The sequence below is a fragment of the Ctenopharyngodon idella genome, chromosome 9, assembly GCF_019924925.1.
Source record: "Ctenopharyngodon idella isolate HZGC_01 chromosome 9, HZGC01, whole genome shotgun sequence".
Lineage (NCBI taxonomy): Eukaryota > Metazoa > Chordata > Actinopteri > Cypriniformes > Xenocyprididae > Ctenopharyngodon > Ctenopharyngodon idella.
The window spans coordinates 20,301,784-20,319,493 of NC_067228.1; the positions used below are offsets into that span (position 1 = coordinate 20,301,784).

Below are 17,710 nucleotides of genomic sequence, written 5' to 3' on the forward strand. Positions count from 1 at the left end.
AATGTTCAAGGTGTCTGAATAAATTTTGGTTTGACTGTGTATATATATATATATATATATATATATATATATATATATAATATAAAATAAAAATAAAACTCCTGCACTTCTCTAAAAAGGCACCATAAAAGAACTGTACGTGTAGTAGATATGACTTCTGGCTATATTAAGTTTTCTGAAGTCATGCAATAACTTTGTGTGGGGAACAGACTGAAATTGAATTTGTTATTCACCGAGCAGCTTTCCTTCTGCAGTAGCTGTCAAATCTCATTTGCATTCATGTGCATTCAGATATGACCAGTGGCTGTGTTTGCATGTACACCAATGGTCTGATTATTGCCAATAATCAGAGAAAAGAATAAGCGGATTAAGATTTTGCATTACATTTTCAATGCTGTTTACTTGCTTCATGCATTACTTTGATTATTTGCTATAAAATGTGGTAGTTTTACTGCTATTTTGTCGCTATTTACCAAAACACAAAATGTTACATTTATAAGGTTTGTTGCTACGGTTTTTATTTACCTGCTTCAAAGGTTTTTTTTGTTGTTGTTGTTTTTTTTTAAACATTACCATAATCTCTTACCTTTGGTGCTTCCATCCATCAGTAAAACACACCACATAAAGCTCTAAGAATAAACGTATTCTTTTGCTTAAAAGAGCAGCATTTCCATCACTAAACTTTCCTGGGACAGCATTTTTATTTGTAGGCTGACATTTTATTTGTTGCTGACAGCCAAGTGGCTTCTTCTATTATGCTATGTTTTCTGACCTGTCAACACTAGTGCATGCACACTTCGGTCAGAGAAGAATAAATGCAATAAACTTGCCTGTGTACTACACATTTACCCTATAACCATAATCATGTTTACATATTACAGTATTCTCTTATGAGCTCCAGCTTAAACACATATTGCTTTAATCACATTAGCTATAAGGTGCTTTAAAAGGGAGAGGGTAATATTTTCAGTGAATAATGGCTTAAATCTCTTGCAAAAAACTGTAATATGACTTAAGAAGACTTATAATGCACGACTCATATGGGCTATTTTTATGGAACTTAAGGTGTTTTTTGACAGTTTTGCAACTTGAAATCCACTGGTCGAATATAGCGACATGCTTTCTTTGTGCCAGAAGAAAGCAATAAAAAGTCTGCCTTGAAGTAAAATAGTCATGAAGTTCTGAAGCGACATGAGGGTAAGTAAATGATGACAGAATGTTTATTTTTAGGGGGTGAGCTATTCCTTTAACTGAAGATGTTCCTAAATACATGCAGCCCACCACAGTCGTTGCGCACGCAGGCTTAGTTTTGGGGCGGACTTTAGGACCATGGAGAGATCTCCCACAGCAGCGAGCGCACACAGCGCGTCTTGAAGAGGAAACCCCCACAGGAGCTCTCGCTGCCGGATACCTGAGACATCTCAAATCATCCCTCTGACCGACGAGCGCACGGCGCGCCAAGGAATGCGCAGGAGCGACCGACTGTCCGCTGGACTAGGGCGCGCGGTCATGGGTCCCTCTTCAGCACCTTTGAGTTTTTAATGCATTATGAAGTCATAGAGACCCCTGGAAAGCCTTTAAATTCTCCTTAAGGCAGCGTCTGTATTGGAATAAACTATCAGCTGATGAATTTCTCTGTTCGGATGGATGATTTGGTCAGATTCCTCATTCATCGTGATGCGCGTTCATTTCGTTTTCAAGTGTCTTATTGACTGACCGCGGATCAATTTTTGGACGTTGGCTGACGGTAAGCTCGCGCTCTGTTTTAGTTACCCATGCGAAGTTTGAAGTGGAGAGGTTTCATGGTGATGCGGGGGTGGCTAGTTGATTTGCTCCGGCTCGTGAAGATGATATGTACTCTAACCTTTAGAAAATATAGAAATCATGTAAATGTGGAGTTTGACGCTTAAATAATGACAACTCCTTTTCATTAAGGTTGAATTGTAGAGTGAAACCTGTCAACAACATATCCGGATCATATTTCACCTAAAAAAATATATAAATAAAAGGGAAATAATGTTTTGTGAAAGACTGTAAGCCGTATTTTGCATCATTGTGACGGTATTTCACGACTATTCAGCATTCCCCCCCCCCCCCCCCCCCATTATTAGTATTAATGTGAAAACGTATATAGCTGTAATTATATAAAAGTGGTTTTTGCTGTCCTGCTTTTAATTCATACCTATTTTTCATAATCAATGTGTCTAGACTGGATGTTTCTTATTAGGCTACTGTATTACAGTAATGCGATTATTAAGAATCTTCATTGAGATTAATGAGAATTATAAACAATCTCAAACATCCGAAATGAGGGCAGAAATATGCTTCACTGACATGAAAATAATGGCACAATGTAGAAACATTTTAATTGTTCGACAAGTTCTACAGTTTTTTTTAGGGTAAAATATAACCTGAGCATTTTAAAAATATAACATTTTCGCATTTACCCATAGCCTATCTAAGGCAGAATTTCAGGTGGGAACCAGTGACAATCTCAATGTGAGCAGCGGACTTTTCATACGCGCAAAAAATACAAGGTTTTAATCGTGGTGATTTCATTAGCTACTGACTAAACTAAGGTTTAACATTTTATTCCAGCTGTGCGGTGTGTGACAAACCACTGTTACATTACACGCATATGTACATACATAATCTCGTTTTAGTTTGGATTGACTCTAAATAAATGTAGAAAACGCAACGTGATGTGCGGCAGCGTTTGAGAGGGCTTGTTTAAAGGCGGTGTTTGCGGGAGTATTGCACCCTCCTGCGATGGTACGGACAGAACACACGCACGCACGCACACACACTCACTCTTTCTCACACACACTGCAGTGGCGTCTGATCACAGTCTGCAAGAGAGTGAGCGAGAGAGCGTGCGCATGAGTATCTGTGCCGACACCGGCTGGTTAGACCTCTCGTGGGCTTTTCACATTTGAAATTGTAAACCCAGGGTCATTTTTATTCTTGGGTTAACTTAATCCCTGCTGGGTTAGCTTGTTTACTGTTTCCCACGGCTCAATCACTCCCTGGGTTAGTATTTAACTCTGGGTAGTCAGGTGATTTCGAACTTCACATTTGTGAACCGCGGGTTATCGTTCTTATTTGCATATATATAATATCAGTAACATCGATTGGACAAATATTCCACGCAACCTGTCGTGTATGAACTTTTCGGACCAATGTTGTAAAAATATTAGTCTCTTCCTCACTCTGGTTAACGCGTTAGAGTAACTGTTCCACCTTTTAAACATTTTCAACAATTCCCTTGAAACAATGCAGCTAGTCAGTTTATGTGGTATTAATATTTAATGAGGCAAACAATTGGTTAGCTTATGATTGGTTGACTTCTGCTAAATAACTCAATGGATCGTTGAGCTTTCCATGCTTAAAATTGTTAACCCAGGGTAAATCTTAACATTGGCTTACGTAATCCTGGGTTATTTCTCACTGCACATTTGTAAACGACGAGTCAATGTACTTATTTGCATATTTATGAGGTTAGTAACATTGATTGGACAAATACAGCACGCACCCCGTATTCAAAACTACTTGTTCATCTGTGAAACTGTCGCCACATAGTTCCGCTCTGGTTGTCTTAAGCCTTATAAAACACAACAAAAATGATACTTTAATACATTCCTATCATCACTTGTTAACACATTTTGTCGCTATTCTACATTAGTCTCTCTGAGGAGAAAAACATAACGTGAATGTTTGTGTACCACAAAGCTCATGAATACTTAATGAGGTAAGCTCTGTTCGTTTATAATTAGTTCAGTGTTGCTAAACAACTCACTGTAATATTTCTGCATCATTTCTCACCGTATACCAGTTTATAAGATGTTACTGCACTGCAAAAGCCTACAGCAGGGCTTCATAACCCAGGGTTAAAAGCCTTACTAACCCTCTTTCGAAATAAGTGTGAAAGTTGCTTAACCCAGGGTTAACAGTGGCCTTAACCCAGTTAAGCGTAGCATGAAAACCCTTTTGGCTGGCCTAGTGTTGCTGTTACAATCCAAGAGTCATGTGAGAACACACCCAAGGCGTGTGGATTACGCTCGTCATGGATGCAGATTCAAAAACTCACAGTGCCCTTTCTTACCTCGTGTACCCGCAAAAATTCTGAATCAAACATGTAGACTTTCTCCATTTGATGCATTATCAGTATAAACAAGCCAATCTCCTAATGCTAATGATTACTTTAGGTTATTTCCGCAAACGTGTGCCTAGAATACACTGATGAAATGCTAGCGAAAATTGTCTTTGACAGCGCCATTGACTCCTCTTAAAGGAACTGTCACTCAGGTTTGAATGTGGCATGGGGCACAGCCCGGGTTTATTGTGTCAGTGTGTGCGGTTATAAAGAATGCATCTAGTCCCATGGTGGGGCTCTTATTGCCTAGGGTGAGTTTGAAGATGGACCCACACACAGTTCCCTACTTAAGTTTCCAAAGAGATCTGGCGATAGAGCATGCCATCACCAGCGGCGTTTGGATGGCCTATTAATAAACAAGGCATGTTCTGTCATGGGCTTATACTGAATGGCCAGGGGCATCAGTTAGCCACTTGTCGATAAAATCTGTGAAGAAGAATCTGCACGAGAACCAATATGTTAAAATGCACTTTGATGTGATGTGGCCATTTGACTGTGAGTGGTGCTGAAAGAACAGCTCCCTCTTTCAATGAACTACAACACATCTGTCAGCGCTTTCTCTGCCTTGATACATCAGCAGGTCAACTCACGTATCACTAAAATGACAAAAACACTATAACTGATCTTTGAGAATGTCTGTGGCTTTCTGATAAAAGCATGAGTCACAGAGCGCACTCAAATTGAACTCCGTATAGCAGTTGAGTTCTGATACTGTTGCGCTTTTGAATTTCAGTAGGATTGGAGCATGTTTGCAGAGCCAATCGTTGCCATTAAATGGCTAAAAATCTTGGATGGGGTTAACTTTGGAAGTTCATAGGTTTCCTGAGTGCGTGTGTGTGTGTTTACATGTATGAAGTATAGTTGCATTGTTTTCCTGGCTAATAAAACACACTCTTGAGACCCCCCTACCAGTTTCTGAGGGACCACTTTACTGGGCACAATATCAATAAGAAGCCTCTATCTGTGTGTATATGTGTGTTTGTGTGCATAATGAGGAGAGTATGCTGTGGGAAAGCCCTCATTATAAAACAGTTTGAGCTCTCAGGCCATTAAAGTCAAGTACAGCAAGTGAGGAAGCAAGTAGAGGATACTCAGGTGGATTGCTAGATGATTGAAACAATAAGCTCATTCTCTATTGTCTTGTCGTTAATGGCTTCTATTGGAATCCTTTGGGTTGAGGGCTCTTGTCAGCTCTCGTCCTGGTGATGTTTGTGACCTGTGGTCCATGCTGATTGATTGGGTCTCAAAAGAATAGCGATCGATTAGTAATACGAGAAGAGAATGCATTGATTTGGGTTGATGAAAAGTTGTTAGGTTTTTGGGAAAGTCCACAGTGGTTTCCTGACCTTGATGGTGTGCTTTACATTAGAGTGCACCTGTGGAGGTGATGCATCACGCATCAGAGCTTTCGCATCCCATATTTTCATAACTCATGTAGGGAATTTCAATTTGAAGGACGTACAAACGACACGTGCACACAAATAAATAAGAACAATGAGTTCATTTATTTGTATATTTGTATGCGCAGATATGCAAGTCGACTCTCATAGACACATGCACACAAACTCATTTACTGCTGGTTTTCCTGTTGCTGATGAAGTCTGACATGTAATCTTTCCTTGTTTTTTTTTTTTTCTCTAGCTCTCTCCCTCTCTATTACTGTCACTTTCTCTCTCCCTTAAGACTGTCAAACTGTCAGAATCCTCACTGATTCCCACCGAATAGTACTGAAACCTGCAGTGTGTAAACCCGTAAGAGTGCGTGTTTGTGTAGACCCAATTTAGTCTCATATTATATGATGGTAACTTGGTGTAGCACTTGGCAATTCCTACACTGATTTTACTCATAAAATAGCTCTGAATGTTCATGTATTCATTATTGATTTCAGACAGACAGTAGAATGATGTACACCTGATGTTTATGTCTTCAAAGTTTCTCGATTTTATTCATATGACTTACGGTGGCCGCAATTTGAGAGAAGCCTCGTTTTTGCTTCTCTCTCCCGCCATTTAACCTTGAAGTATAAGCTCATGACAAATCCAATGGATTCTAGGGCTGACAACCTTTGATGGAATTGAGAATCTGCCTCAATTTTCAGTCCTCTCCTTATAAATGAGATGGTGCAGTCATTTACATTGGCGAAACTGAGTCAGGAACCTAGTCATGAGTTAGAAAAGTAGTCCCATAATGACAATCACAGTAATTCTGAAAGCATTGGTCAGGATGAAGATTTGGAATGAGCTAGAATACTAATTTCCCCAGAGAAAAACAGGGAAAAAGACACATTTAAACACTGTACAGTTGGGTTCTGAAGTCTTAGACCACTAGTGAGAGTTCAATGCAAAACTTTTCACTTCAAATTAGATTAGAATAGCATTTTGATGGGAAATTTTAATTGAAAAATTAATGACATGCATAATGTCTTAGTATTTAGTTTGTCCTCCTTTTGCTTTAATGACAGCAGCACTTGAGCTGGCGTGAACTCCACAAGATTGTGTAAAAACTGATGATCATGTTCTCCAGCTTGATTTGAGAATGATCCAAAGAACATCTTGTGCTTAACTGCAAGAACATTTTACCTTTTGTACAAAATAATTCACATGGTCAATTTGACAAATTTGCTCATTAGCAACCTGGAAATAATGCAGAATCTTACATTTTTTATTCATTCTTTTAAAAATCCCAGATTTCCAATGTGTGGTCTCAGACCCCACAGTATATTTTAATAATAATAATAATAATAAAAAAAAAAAAGTAAATCTCTTACAGTCTTTAATAATAGTCTGTTGCAGTAACTTTTGAACTGTTAATTGTAGGATGTTGCATATGGCCCCATTAAACTCAACCACAGTGTTTATTAAACTTAACTACAATGTATTATGAATAGTTCACATCTTTTATCTACTGAGATTCAAATATGTACTCCTGTAACAGAAATCATTCCAGTACGTTGTATACATAATTCAAAACACGGGAGTAGGGTATGATTTGGAGTTGCATTATCATGCTGCGATTTAATTGTAGATTGGGAATGGTGTTAAAAAATATAACATTCTGTTATTGGTCTTTTTGGAATGGAATTGGTTTGGACACTGGAGTATCATTTGGTGAGTGATAACACTGACAGTCCTCTGTACATTATAGTATAATTTTTAAAAGTGTACTGCTCGACATTATTGGATTTTCTTCCTTTATGAGGCTTTCCTCTTAATGATACCCTAAATGTTTTCAGAAGTTATTGTGTCTCCTTTTTTCAATTTTATTGTATTCACATGAGGTAAATTCAAATAGGCTTTATGAGCATCACTATATTATAACATTTATCTGCTCGGAAGCGTTTTTTTTTTTTTTTTTTTTTTAGAACTCTGTAAACTTAATAGAGTTTTCAGTTATTTTTCATTCAATATAAAAATTCATCTCAGATGAAGGAAAATAAAAACCAGACAATTGAGACAACTGTTAACATACAGTAATAGTACAGAGATTTAAAATATTATTAAAATAGATGACATAGCTCAGATAATTTGTTCAGAATTTGATGAGAAAGTTTGAGTTTATATTGAAGTCTCTGATGTTTCATTCCAATACCTCAGCAGATCGCAGCGATGTTTGAGACGCTGTTGAGTGCCTCTTCTGAAACTCGAGAGGGAATTCTTGTGAGATTACTAGGGTCTTTTTCAGCAGACAAGTCTGAGAAGCAGGAGACTGAAACGGTTCAGCCAACAATAGTATTCTCAATTGTATATTAACACAAACAGCAAACCAGAATGTATTGATTGAAACTGATAATTAACATACAAATTGCTATGGCCCCATGGCTCACTTCTAAAGGAGTTGTGTTTGAAAGAAAATTTGAGTTACAAAAGCTCATCGTTTTTTGTGATACAACTTGTCTCAGTCCTTTTTTGTGTATGTGCAGCAGTGATTAGAAACATTCCAGTGAATTAAAATAAAAACAAATATGCTATATCTAATAAACATCAGTCATACTTTTTTTTTTTTTTTTCAAATTTGTAAAAAAAAAAATTGGCCTACATAATTAAATACACGAATGAAATGTTTAGGTCACACCATCTGTTTTTAAATAAATTCAGCAGTTATTTATTTGGCATCATTTTTATTTAATGTTGAAGCTTATTGGCACAGCCTGAATGATAACATTCTTTTATATCATTGTTTTATATAATTCTATCCATTTAGCATTCAGAAATAAAGCAGTGGATCACCGGAGTCAGAATATAAAAATACTGTTTCTGCTCTGAAATAAAAAATATTGTTTCTAATCTCTGGCTTGTACATGTTGTATATTTTTTTCTACTATCATGCATGATGTGAACTAATATATATTCATGTACATGTGTATATATTTTTTTCATGCATTGGAAGATAGTTTGGTCCTTGCATAAATAGCTAATTTGACTAATTTATCCATTCATGATGTGCCAGTGGCAGGTTTCCCAGGCATGGAAAACCAGAGAATTAGGTGATTATATATTAAATTGGTGATTTCCATGCCTGGAAAACTCATGGAAGTCAATTAAATCTCATAGAAAATAGTATAGTGAGTATAAAAATCATTCTGTACATATCATTATATTCTCGTGTAGCCAACGTGACAGTAACGGCTTTCAAATCTCAAAATGCTTTTACACATATAAATTGAATCAGCAATGTTTTTCAAGCATCAAAAACACCTGGAATAGTCAGTAGAAGTGGGAGCCCCGCAGACACCTAAACCTTTCATCATGTAAAGTCATGTCAGACGTAATTTAAATTGAAAACCTTAAGTTTCCTGCACATGGCTCTTTTCTTCTCTCCCATTGCTATCCATTATCTTTGCTAGCCCTTTGACCACCTATTATCTTGGCTTTTTTTTTTTTTTTTTTTGACTCTTGACTGAGAATGAGTGTGTCTGGTGAGGGGATTAGTGGTGCTGTGTCTGGAGGTGGTGTAGGAGAGCAGTAATACTCAATAATTAATCACCATCAGCAGCGCAGAGCATGGAAGAGTACTCAGGGGTCCCTTGTTAGCCGGGGCCGATCAGTGAAGTGTGAACAGTCTGCAAGCTGCTTTAACCACATACACACACAAACACACACACCTGATCAATATTCTGAATTTCATTTCATGTTAAGGGAACGGAAAGACTGTTACATGTGTGTTCTCTGACTTTTTCATGACTGTGATGTATGGTCAGAGTAAAGTATCTATAGTCAAGGTTGCATGTGCATTAACAAGTCCATGTCATAAAAAAATATTTCAGGAGTCTATATTTGAGTCTATATTTATTATTTCTCATTTCCTGCTTTTGCACTCTCTCACACACACACACACACACTTGATGCCCTCGAGCATGTTCGACTTCTACTCTGATATTTGGCTGGCACGAGAAAGCTGGAACTGCCACAATAAATAATGGAGTCCACAAAGACCGATGTGGTCCTTGTCCTTTTTTCCCCCCATTCTTTTAAAAACTCCAACCCACACCTACAGTAACGCAAACACACACATGCATACACTACATGTCCATTTGGCTCGCTTGTGAACTGTCATATATGTAATGTCTGAATATAGATGTGGCTCAGGTTGTCCTTGAATCATTCGTTCTGCTGTCTCGTAAGTGTGTGTGTGTGTGTGTGTAGGGGGGGGAGTGTTAACACTGTGTATATCTGTTCATAACGCAGCACTCTTCCTCCAGGGGCACTGTTATATTTACCGCATGGTAAATGTGTTGACTGTCAGGCCTGGAGATGTGGAGAGTTTAAATTGGATTAAATCATAAAATCACCACATCAATCATTCACAGCTGGGCCCGCCGCCACACGCCTGTCCTGTGCATGTGTGTGAGCGACCGTACATGTGTATGTGGATATTAGCTCCAATGAGAAATGAGGAAGACCTTCTGGGTTGCCTCTAACTGGACGGTGATTGAATTGCCAATAGCCAATTGAGACTGAAAAAAAGCACTGCTTATACAGACTTATTTGATCTTAAAAGTGTTCAGTCTAGAAGATGATTAGGTGGCTGTGATTAACAGGTGACTGTATGATTGCAGGTGATTAGTGTTATTTTCTAAGTTAAGCATCTCAAGTACTTTTTAAAAAGCCTTAACCCTAAGGCTTAAAATAAGACACACAACTCATTCCACACTGTTTGTTTGTACCTCGAATCATACGATGGAGAGGCATGCTGTTATTTTCTAAGCAACTGAATTTGAGAATATATAGGCAAAATAGCAAATTACATAAATTATATATTTTGTGTAATACATAATAAAAATAATTAATTTATAATTTGCTTATTTTTTCTTATTTGCTTTTTTTTTTTTGTGCTAAAATGGGTGAAAAAATCTTGCTGAATCTATACACTTAGTGGGGTATAACTTACCACATACCAGTGTGTCACATAACAGCTTAGCAACCACATAGCAATGCCCTGGCAACCACCCACAACAACCTAGCATCATTGCAGCAAGTTTTGCATCGGAAAGCACTATACTCACATTTTCTTCAGAAAATGATGTTTAACTCTGTCATAATCAACACAATCTAATGGCTATTTGTAACTTTTTAATGCAAAGGATGATGATCTTATGTTCAGGAGTGGGGTGAGGGGTGGACCTTTATGCTTATTTTTTTCTAAAAATCGTACATTTTCATACAATTCACATACAAAATCGACATGTAAAATATATACATTTTGAAATGAGTTTGGGTTGGTCATATTTGTTTTTATGTAATTTAAAGGAATAGTTAGTCATTTACTCAGTTGTATGACTTTCTTTCTTGTTTTGGTCGCTGTTTTCCATGAAATTATAATCTCTATATGAAATTTTACTGGAACCCTTAAGCTTTAAAATGGACGATAATGCACCATAAAAAAAACAGCATTTTAAAAAAATCCCATAGCCCATATGTACTGTGTTCAAAATCATACAATAACATTGTGAAAAGAAACTCATGGAAATTTAAGTCATAGTTCACTGATAATTTTCTCCTCTATGTGAGCTGTTAACTGCTGTGATTGATTTTTTGAACCAGTGAGTTCAACTGAACAACCATGTCAGTCAGATCTGGGTTTTTTTAACCAGATTAACCAATTTATTGAAAAGAATGATTCATTCATGATTTAGACATTGCTACTTCATCCGCCAAGGGCGGATGTCAAGATTTTCAGTGAATAATTTCCTAAATAGGTCTGTTCCAGAATATTCCTATAAAATGTACCCTTTATGTTTCACAGAGGAAATAAAGTAATTTGGGGTTGGAACGGAATAAGGGTGAGTAAATGACAGAATTTTTCATTTTTGGGTGAACTATCACTTTAATTAAAGCAGTAATAAGTGTTCTCATACACATTAACTGGTGGCTGTGAAAATGTGAAATCTTTATATTCTACCTTTTCTCTTTTTTTTTTTTCTCCCTCTCTCTCTCCTCTTTCAAAACCCTGAGATTATGTGTGGGAGAGGGATGATAAGCCCTTTAAAGAGATCACAAGAGCACTCTCTCTCTGTCGCCCCTTTGCCTTTTTAACACAGACACACACACGGACACACAAACACTCCCACACACACACACAAAATAAAGTCTATTAACCTCTCAAATGCTACTGTTCCTGATGGGATTTAGGCCTTCCAGTGTCTGAATTTGGCAAGCAATTCATCATCAGTAGAATGTTATTGTAAGATAATTACGGATGAAGAGGAAGGGTTTGCACACACTTATTAAGTTTACATTAATTATTTGGAAAAAAAGATGAGAAGCAGGAAATATAGGTGTTATTTGATTAGATATAACAAGCCTTGGAGGGAAATCCAAGAATACCATATAGCTGCAGGGAGTAATTTAGAGGTCTGCGTTAAAGTGACAGGAGCAGTGCATTATGGGGGAGTCATGTGACAGGGTTGTAAAATAAATTACGAACCTGAATTGATGTTAAGGTGCTTTATCAGCGGGAGACCTCAAATAAAACTGTAAGCAGAGGTGATTATGGGTGGCTGACATATACATGTAGTACTTGTGCTTTGAAAAATGTATTTGTCAAACTATAGGGCTATTTATTTTAATTGCAAAAAGCTAAATGGTTGTTTAAAATGGTGGAAAAACAGTTACAGCAATTAAAATATAATCTTTCCCTTATGCTTTGATATATAATTTACAGAAAATCTTGATGTTGGAAAAAATGTTCCTTTTCCTCATGTTCCTTTCCTATCCAATATATTTGCCATCCAGGCACCAAACTCTGTGCCTCTTTATTAATGAATATTTCAGTCAAATTTGGGTTCAATAGACTTAAGAAGCTTGCACATAGTGTTCAGATTTCGTTGGCCTCTCTGATCATTCACATCATTTGTTCTTGCACTTTAAAGAGAGATGAATACATTAAATCATTACTGCTCTTTTTTTTATTTCTGACCTCTTTGTTAACAAGTTTAATTAATTCTCTTAAAATGTTGCTCGCCCAGAGTTCTTTTTAATAATCATGCGTGTCCTACATTGCTCAAACATTTAAGTTTTAGAAATACTTGTGAAGGGAGAGAAGACAGAAATAAGTGCACTTATTCTATTGGAAATGGTTCAGTTCCCCCTGAAAACAGGCTTCTATAACCTCTCAGATGGGGGAATTGTATGGACGTTGTGCGCAGAAAGCAAACAGAGATTAAAATAGATTTCAGATATGAACACAGAACTCAGGTGATTGAGTGGCTTCGTGGGAAGGCACAGAAATCAGATAAAATATGAAAAAGTCATACTTTAATATGATTTGACCATGAAAGAAATGCTTAAAGATTGTATCTCTCTTAGCTTTGTCTCACACATATACATATATATGGAGGAAATAAAAAGCAAAAATGTCTGGATTCCAGAGAAATTAAATTTTGCAGACTGTACAAATTTTTGCTGGAACTTTGCAAATAGAGGGAGCATTGAGGGAGGGAACTTTGTACAAAGAGAGCAGAAAGTCATTGTAAATAAAAGGAAGCATATGGAAGACATTTGCCATTTTCATTATATATGTTCAGAAATATTTAATTTTTTATAAATCATTAATATATATTCATGAAATACTCATCTTTAATTTTATTTTACATTGCAGTTGTATTGCAATAGTAATACATGTATGTCTTGTAAATAATAATAAAGAGATTATTATTATATATTATATAAATAATATTTATTCATTTTATTATTAATATATAATCCCTCTCAGAGCTATCAGGGCTGAGAAATTTCAGGCAAGTGAAGTGAGTTTCAGTTGATATAAAATACTTTGATCATTATTAAAAAGTAAATGAACTTGAATACTGTTCACATTTAATGCCCTTAATGTTGTGGCAGTTATCCCTGTGGTATCGAAAATTGTGCTGTAACAAAGTTAGAAACTCCAGTATTGTGACAACGCTACTCAGTATGAACAACTAGATTTGTATATTTATGGCTTTTGGAGGAATGTGCTACCCCTGTATTAAATTAAATTTCAAAACTAGACAAAATAGTAAATAAACAAGTAGTGTCATCAGACAGTATAAACATTTGTACATTTACTGAATACAATATGGGTGGGGTGGTGGACAGTTGTTAAAGTGTTCTGAGTGTGTTGAAATCAATCATATTATTAAAGGTTGCTATGTTACTGAGGTATTCTGAGTTATGCTATGTGGTCAGTATGAACAACTTGATTTGTACATTTTTGAGTAAAATGGGTTGTGGGTGGTTGCTATTCTGAGTGTCTTTTTGATATGTTGCTATGTGGTTGCTAAGGTATTCTGAGTGTTGTTTTAAAGCTATAAGCCCCAAGAATTTTGTTTGGTTTGCAGTGCTTTTAGAATAAGAGACATTGTTGGGCACAATGCAGAGCAGAAACTGTTATAACTGGCAAAGTTTCATACAATAAACACACAGCAAGCAACAAAAATGTAAGACAGTCTTTTGCAATTTGATAAGGACACAAAGCCTTATCGCGTTTTCGATTTTAGTTTGTTTGACAGCAATGGTGCAAAACACGACATTAAAGACCTTTTATGTTATTATGAGAAGTTTAAATATATTTTCGGGCCGCCACAGTCTAGTTAATAAAAGGGAAGCATTGAAATCTATTTGTGACGGTCAGTGTTGATATTGTGGTGGGCTGCCACAAATAAATCAATGTATGGGAAACACTGGTATTGTTTAATATAAGTCTGTATTTTTTTTATATACCCAAAAAATGTCTAGTCATTTAAAAATTCTCAAACATGCCCTCTATAGTTCCAAAAGAGTAATCCTGCCCCAAATTCACACTGTTGTTTGAGTCAGAAGTTGAAATGTCGTGCCGCTCAAACTAACAGGGCAATGTTTGACAGAGTCACCGTGTTTACCCTCTTCAGGAAGTCAGCCTACTGGATTTTAACATTGACAAAATTACACAATTCACCTTTAAATCCTGTGTTTGGCGGAAAAGCAAATGAAGGTCTGTACATGGGTAGCTGGTGGTTGTATGTTGCCTGTATGACATGTGAGGTTTCTCTCTGTGTTTTCGTCAGGCTGGAGAGGAAGATGACAGCTCTCAACCCAGTGCTGTTCCTTCTCTGCGGTGTCTCTGTGTCTCTGACTCTGAAGGTGGTGTCAAAGAGAGGCTCAGGTATGTCCAATTTCTGTCGCTCTCTCTCTCATTACTCACACAGGGCTTGCTCTTCACATTAAAGTGTAACATCAAATATTATTTCACGGCGTAATGAAAGCTGCTATGCTGAACCACTCTCACGGGCCATGTGACTGTACATATTAAAGCATAATTTAATGCAGAATTGATGATGAAGGTCATTTTTGTGTGCTGAGACAGTGAGTGTGTGTTTGCTTTCCTCTACGCACAAGTAGGCATGTACATAATCACCAAACTTCACACACACACACACAAATGGGAACACGTGTAAACACACACACATACAATTTGCAACAGAGAACAGGTTGGGAAGAGAGCAGTGCCAGCCCATCTGTCAGAGGTGATACTCTAATGTGTGTGAGGGAGGGTGTGTGTGTGTGTGGGTGTGGGTGTTTAAGGGAGCGAGAAAATGTGTGTGCATGTGTATGACTGACTGGGAAAAAGAGCACAAAATGTGAGCCAAGACCACCATGTTCTCCAGATAATTAGGTGCAGGGAGGTGTTATGAGTTCAGCTGCAGTTTGATATTCCCCAGGACTAAAATTTGTATTTCCTGATTCCTCATTTTTCTCCTGTAGCATAATGACAACACAAAAAAGAGTTACTCAATTACTGAAACTCAATGTGTTCACTGGAAAATAATCTAAAAATATGAACCCTATTTCAGCGTTGGCTGAAGGAACAGTTATTATATACAGTCTGATGGAAACTGGCGGGAGTCTTTTGAGGACAACTTCAGTACCTTGGCTTAAAATCACCATGAAATGGCATTCGCAGCCCATTATACTTCTGTAAGTATCCATATTTCAGATTGAAACAGGATATTCAAGCGGAAAAAAAATGTAGAACGGGAGTTGATTTTATTTGTAAGGACTTGATTGGATTTTGAAAAGTGGACGTTACATACCAGAATAGAGCCAGATCTGAATGCTTGTTTGCTAAAACAGTATCTAAATAACTACTTGGTTATCGGTTGGGTTATCCAATTCAATCCAACATTAAACAAAAGCCTGCACAGCCTAAGTGAAAGGTGAGAGGTAAAAAGAATGAGAACTGGAATGTGTACTTAAAGTCGGCATGAAATCGAAATTCCTATGACACCCTATAATTCCTAAATGCATGTTAATGATATTATTATGAACAAATCATCCATAAGTTTCTTTTTTCTCTCTTTTTTTTCTTTTTTTTTTTGACCTCGTAATCAAAATGTCATAAGTCAATCTTCTCCTCTGGTGACATATGCTGGACCTCTATAATTATTTAGTCGGTTTAATTATAAACGTCAATCCTTTCTTACAATCGACTGCAAGCTTGCATTCAGACCTGACTCCAGCCAATCAACAACTGTTGAATCAAGTCCTCACTCTACTTTTTTTTTTTTTTCAGTAATCCATTTCACTCTGATATAAGTCACAATATAGAAGACATTTTCTGTCGCTACTTCCGTCAAAATTTTTTTTATATGTTTCAGTGGACGTGGTTGTCTTGGCCTTAAATTGGCATATCACTGTACCTTAAATCAAGTTTCAGTTAATGATTCCATTGTAAAAATGTGTTATTCAGAGTCAGCCATGATTTATTTGTTCCATGAAGGTTATCTAATAATAAAAGGGTTACCGAGATAATGAGCAGTATTTGGCCATCATATGTAGAATAAAACTGTTTTAGTTAGGCTAATGACATCTCATGTAAGTGTACATTTTAAACATGTTTCACAAGTACTTTTAATTTCTGCACGGGTAGAACTTTTTTTTTAATGAGCACAATATTACTGAGTGCAACTTTATGAAAGTAAATAGTCTATTTTGTTTTCATGGTGAATTTAAAAAGAGTGTTTCAGAGCACAGTCATCTTATGAGAATGCACTTCAATGCAGCCTTGAAAAGACACTCAAAATGCACACATTTGAGATCACTTAAAGCACAGCCTTACAGAGACTTTTGACCATGGGGGTGTTGAAGGTGCAGTACTTTAAAGGTTTTTTGAAGGCACTCTAGAATTACAGTGGTGCAGGACTGTCACCGACCGCTGTGTGATGAAAGCATGCTGGATGTAATGTCTAGTACAAAGATGTACTCAAATGTGTATGTGCTGGCTTTCCTCTTTTAGGAATGTCTGAAGACAAAATTTGTGGCTTGCTGTTGATTACCACAAATATTTTTGCTGTGCTCCTTCATTTATTAAAAAAAAAAAAAAAAATGGGAAATGCGTTTACAATAATACACTGGCAGTAGAAACCAGGCAAACAGCAGCCCTGCGAACAAACATTTAAAATCGCACTGTATTTACATAATTTAGTATGTCATATCCAAACTTTTGATTGTTAATTTAAATTAAAAATGGTTACTTTCGCTTGGTATCCCACAATGCAATGTGCTCAACTTTCATTTGCTTTCCATTTTTCTTCCAGTGTGAAAAATATTGACTCATTATTTGATTGCACTGGCCAAAGTGACTCCACTCCCTGAAGTAGACTTTTACCATAGTGAGGTCATGTGACAGTTGCGTACAACATACTGTTTCACATACTTAAAAAGATTAATGTGTAGTATACATTACTTAATACTGTATGCAGTATGCAGTGAATCCATTCTGAGAAACTGCACTCACAGAGGTTTCATCACTTATGCATAACCAGAAGTTTGTCCATCTGGAAAAGTAATCCCACCTCAACAGGATGAATCAGACAACTTTACAACTTAGGTAACACACAGAATTCAAATAACAGTTTTAGTGAAAACACAAGCTTTACATTTTTGCCCAAGGACAAGATCAAATGTAGCCTGGAATATTCTTTTAATGAAATTGGGAAGTGTGTTGAAACCACCGAGAGAGTTTTATTGGACTATTTGTGTGCTCTGCACTGTTCGGCTCAGTGATGTTTCTGACTGTATTGCGGCAGAATCAACGCTTCAA

General features: G+C 36.8%; 1 protein-coding gene across 3 annotated transcripts in view; it reads left to right on the forward strand.

Moving 5' to 3' along the window:
* The first annotated feature begins 1,344 nt into the window (after nucleotides 1-1,344).
* The window catches only part of il1rapl1a (interleukin 1 receptor accessory protein-like 1a), a 96,908-nt gene continuing 80,542 nt past the window's right edge, over nucleotides 1,345-17,710 (forward strand). For 2 of the 3 annotated variants that reach the window (XM_051905821.1, XM_051905820.1), the window contains exons 1-2: nucleotides 1,345-1,747; nucleotides 14,676-14,773. In XM_051905821.1, coding sequence (XP_051761781.1) covers nucleotides 14,689-14,773 — 85 coding nt within the window. In that variant the 5' untranslated portion in view covers nucleotides 1,345-1,747; nucleotides 14,676-14,688. The remainder of the gene's footprint in view (nucleotides 1,748-14,675; nucleotides 14,774-17,710) is intronic. The other variant, XM_051905822.1, reaches the window with a different exon arrangement.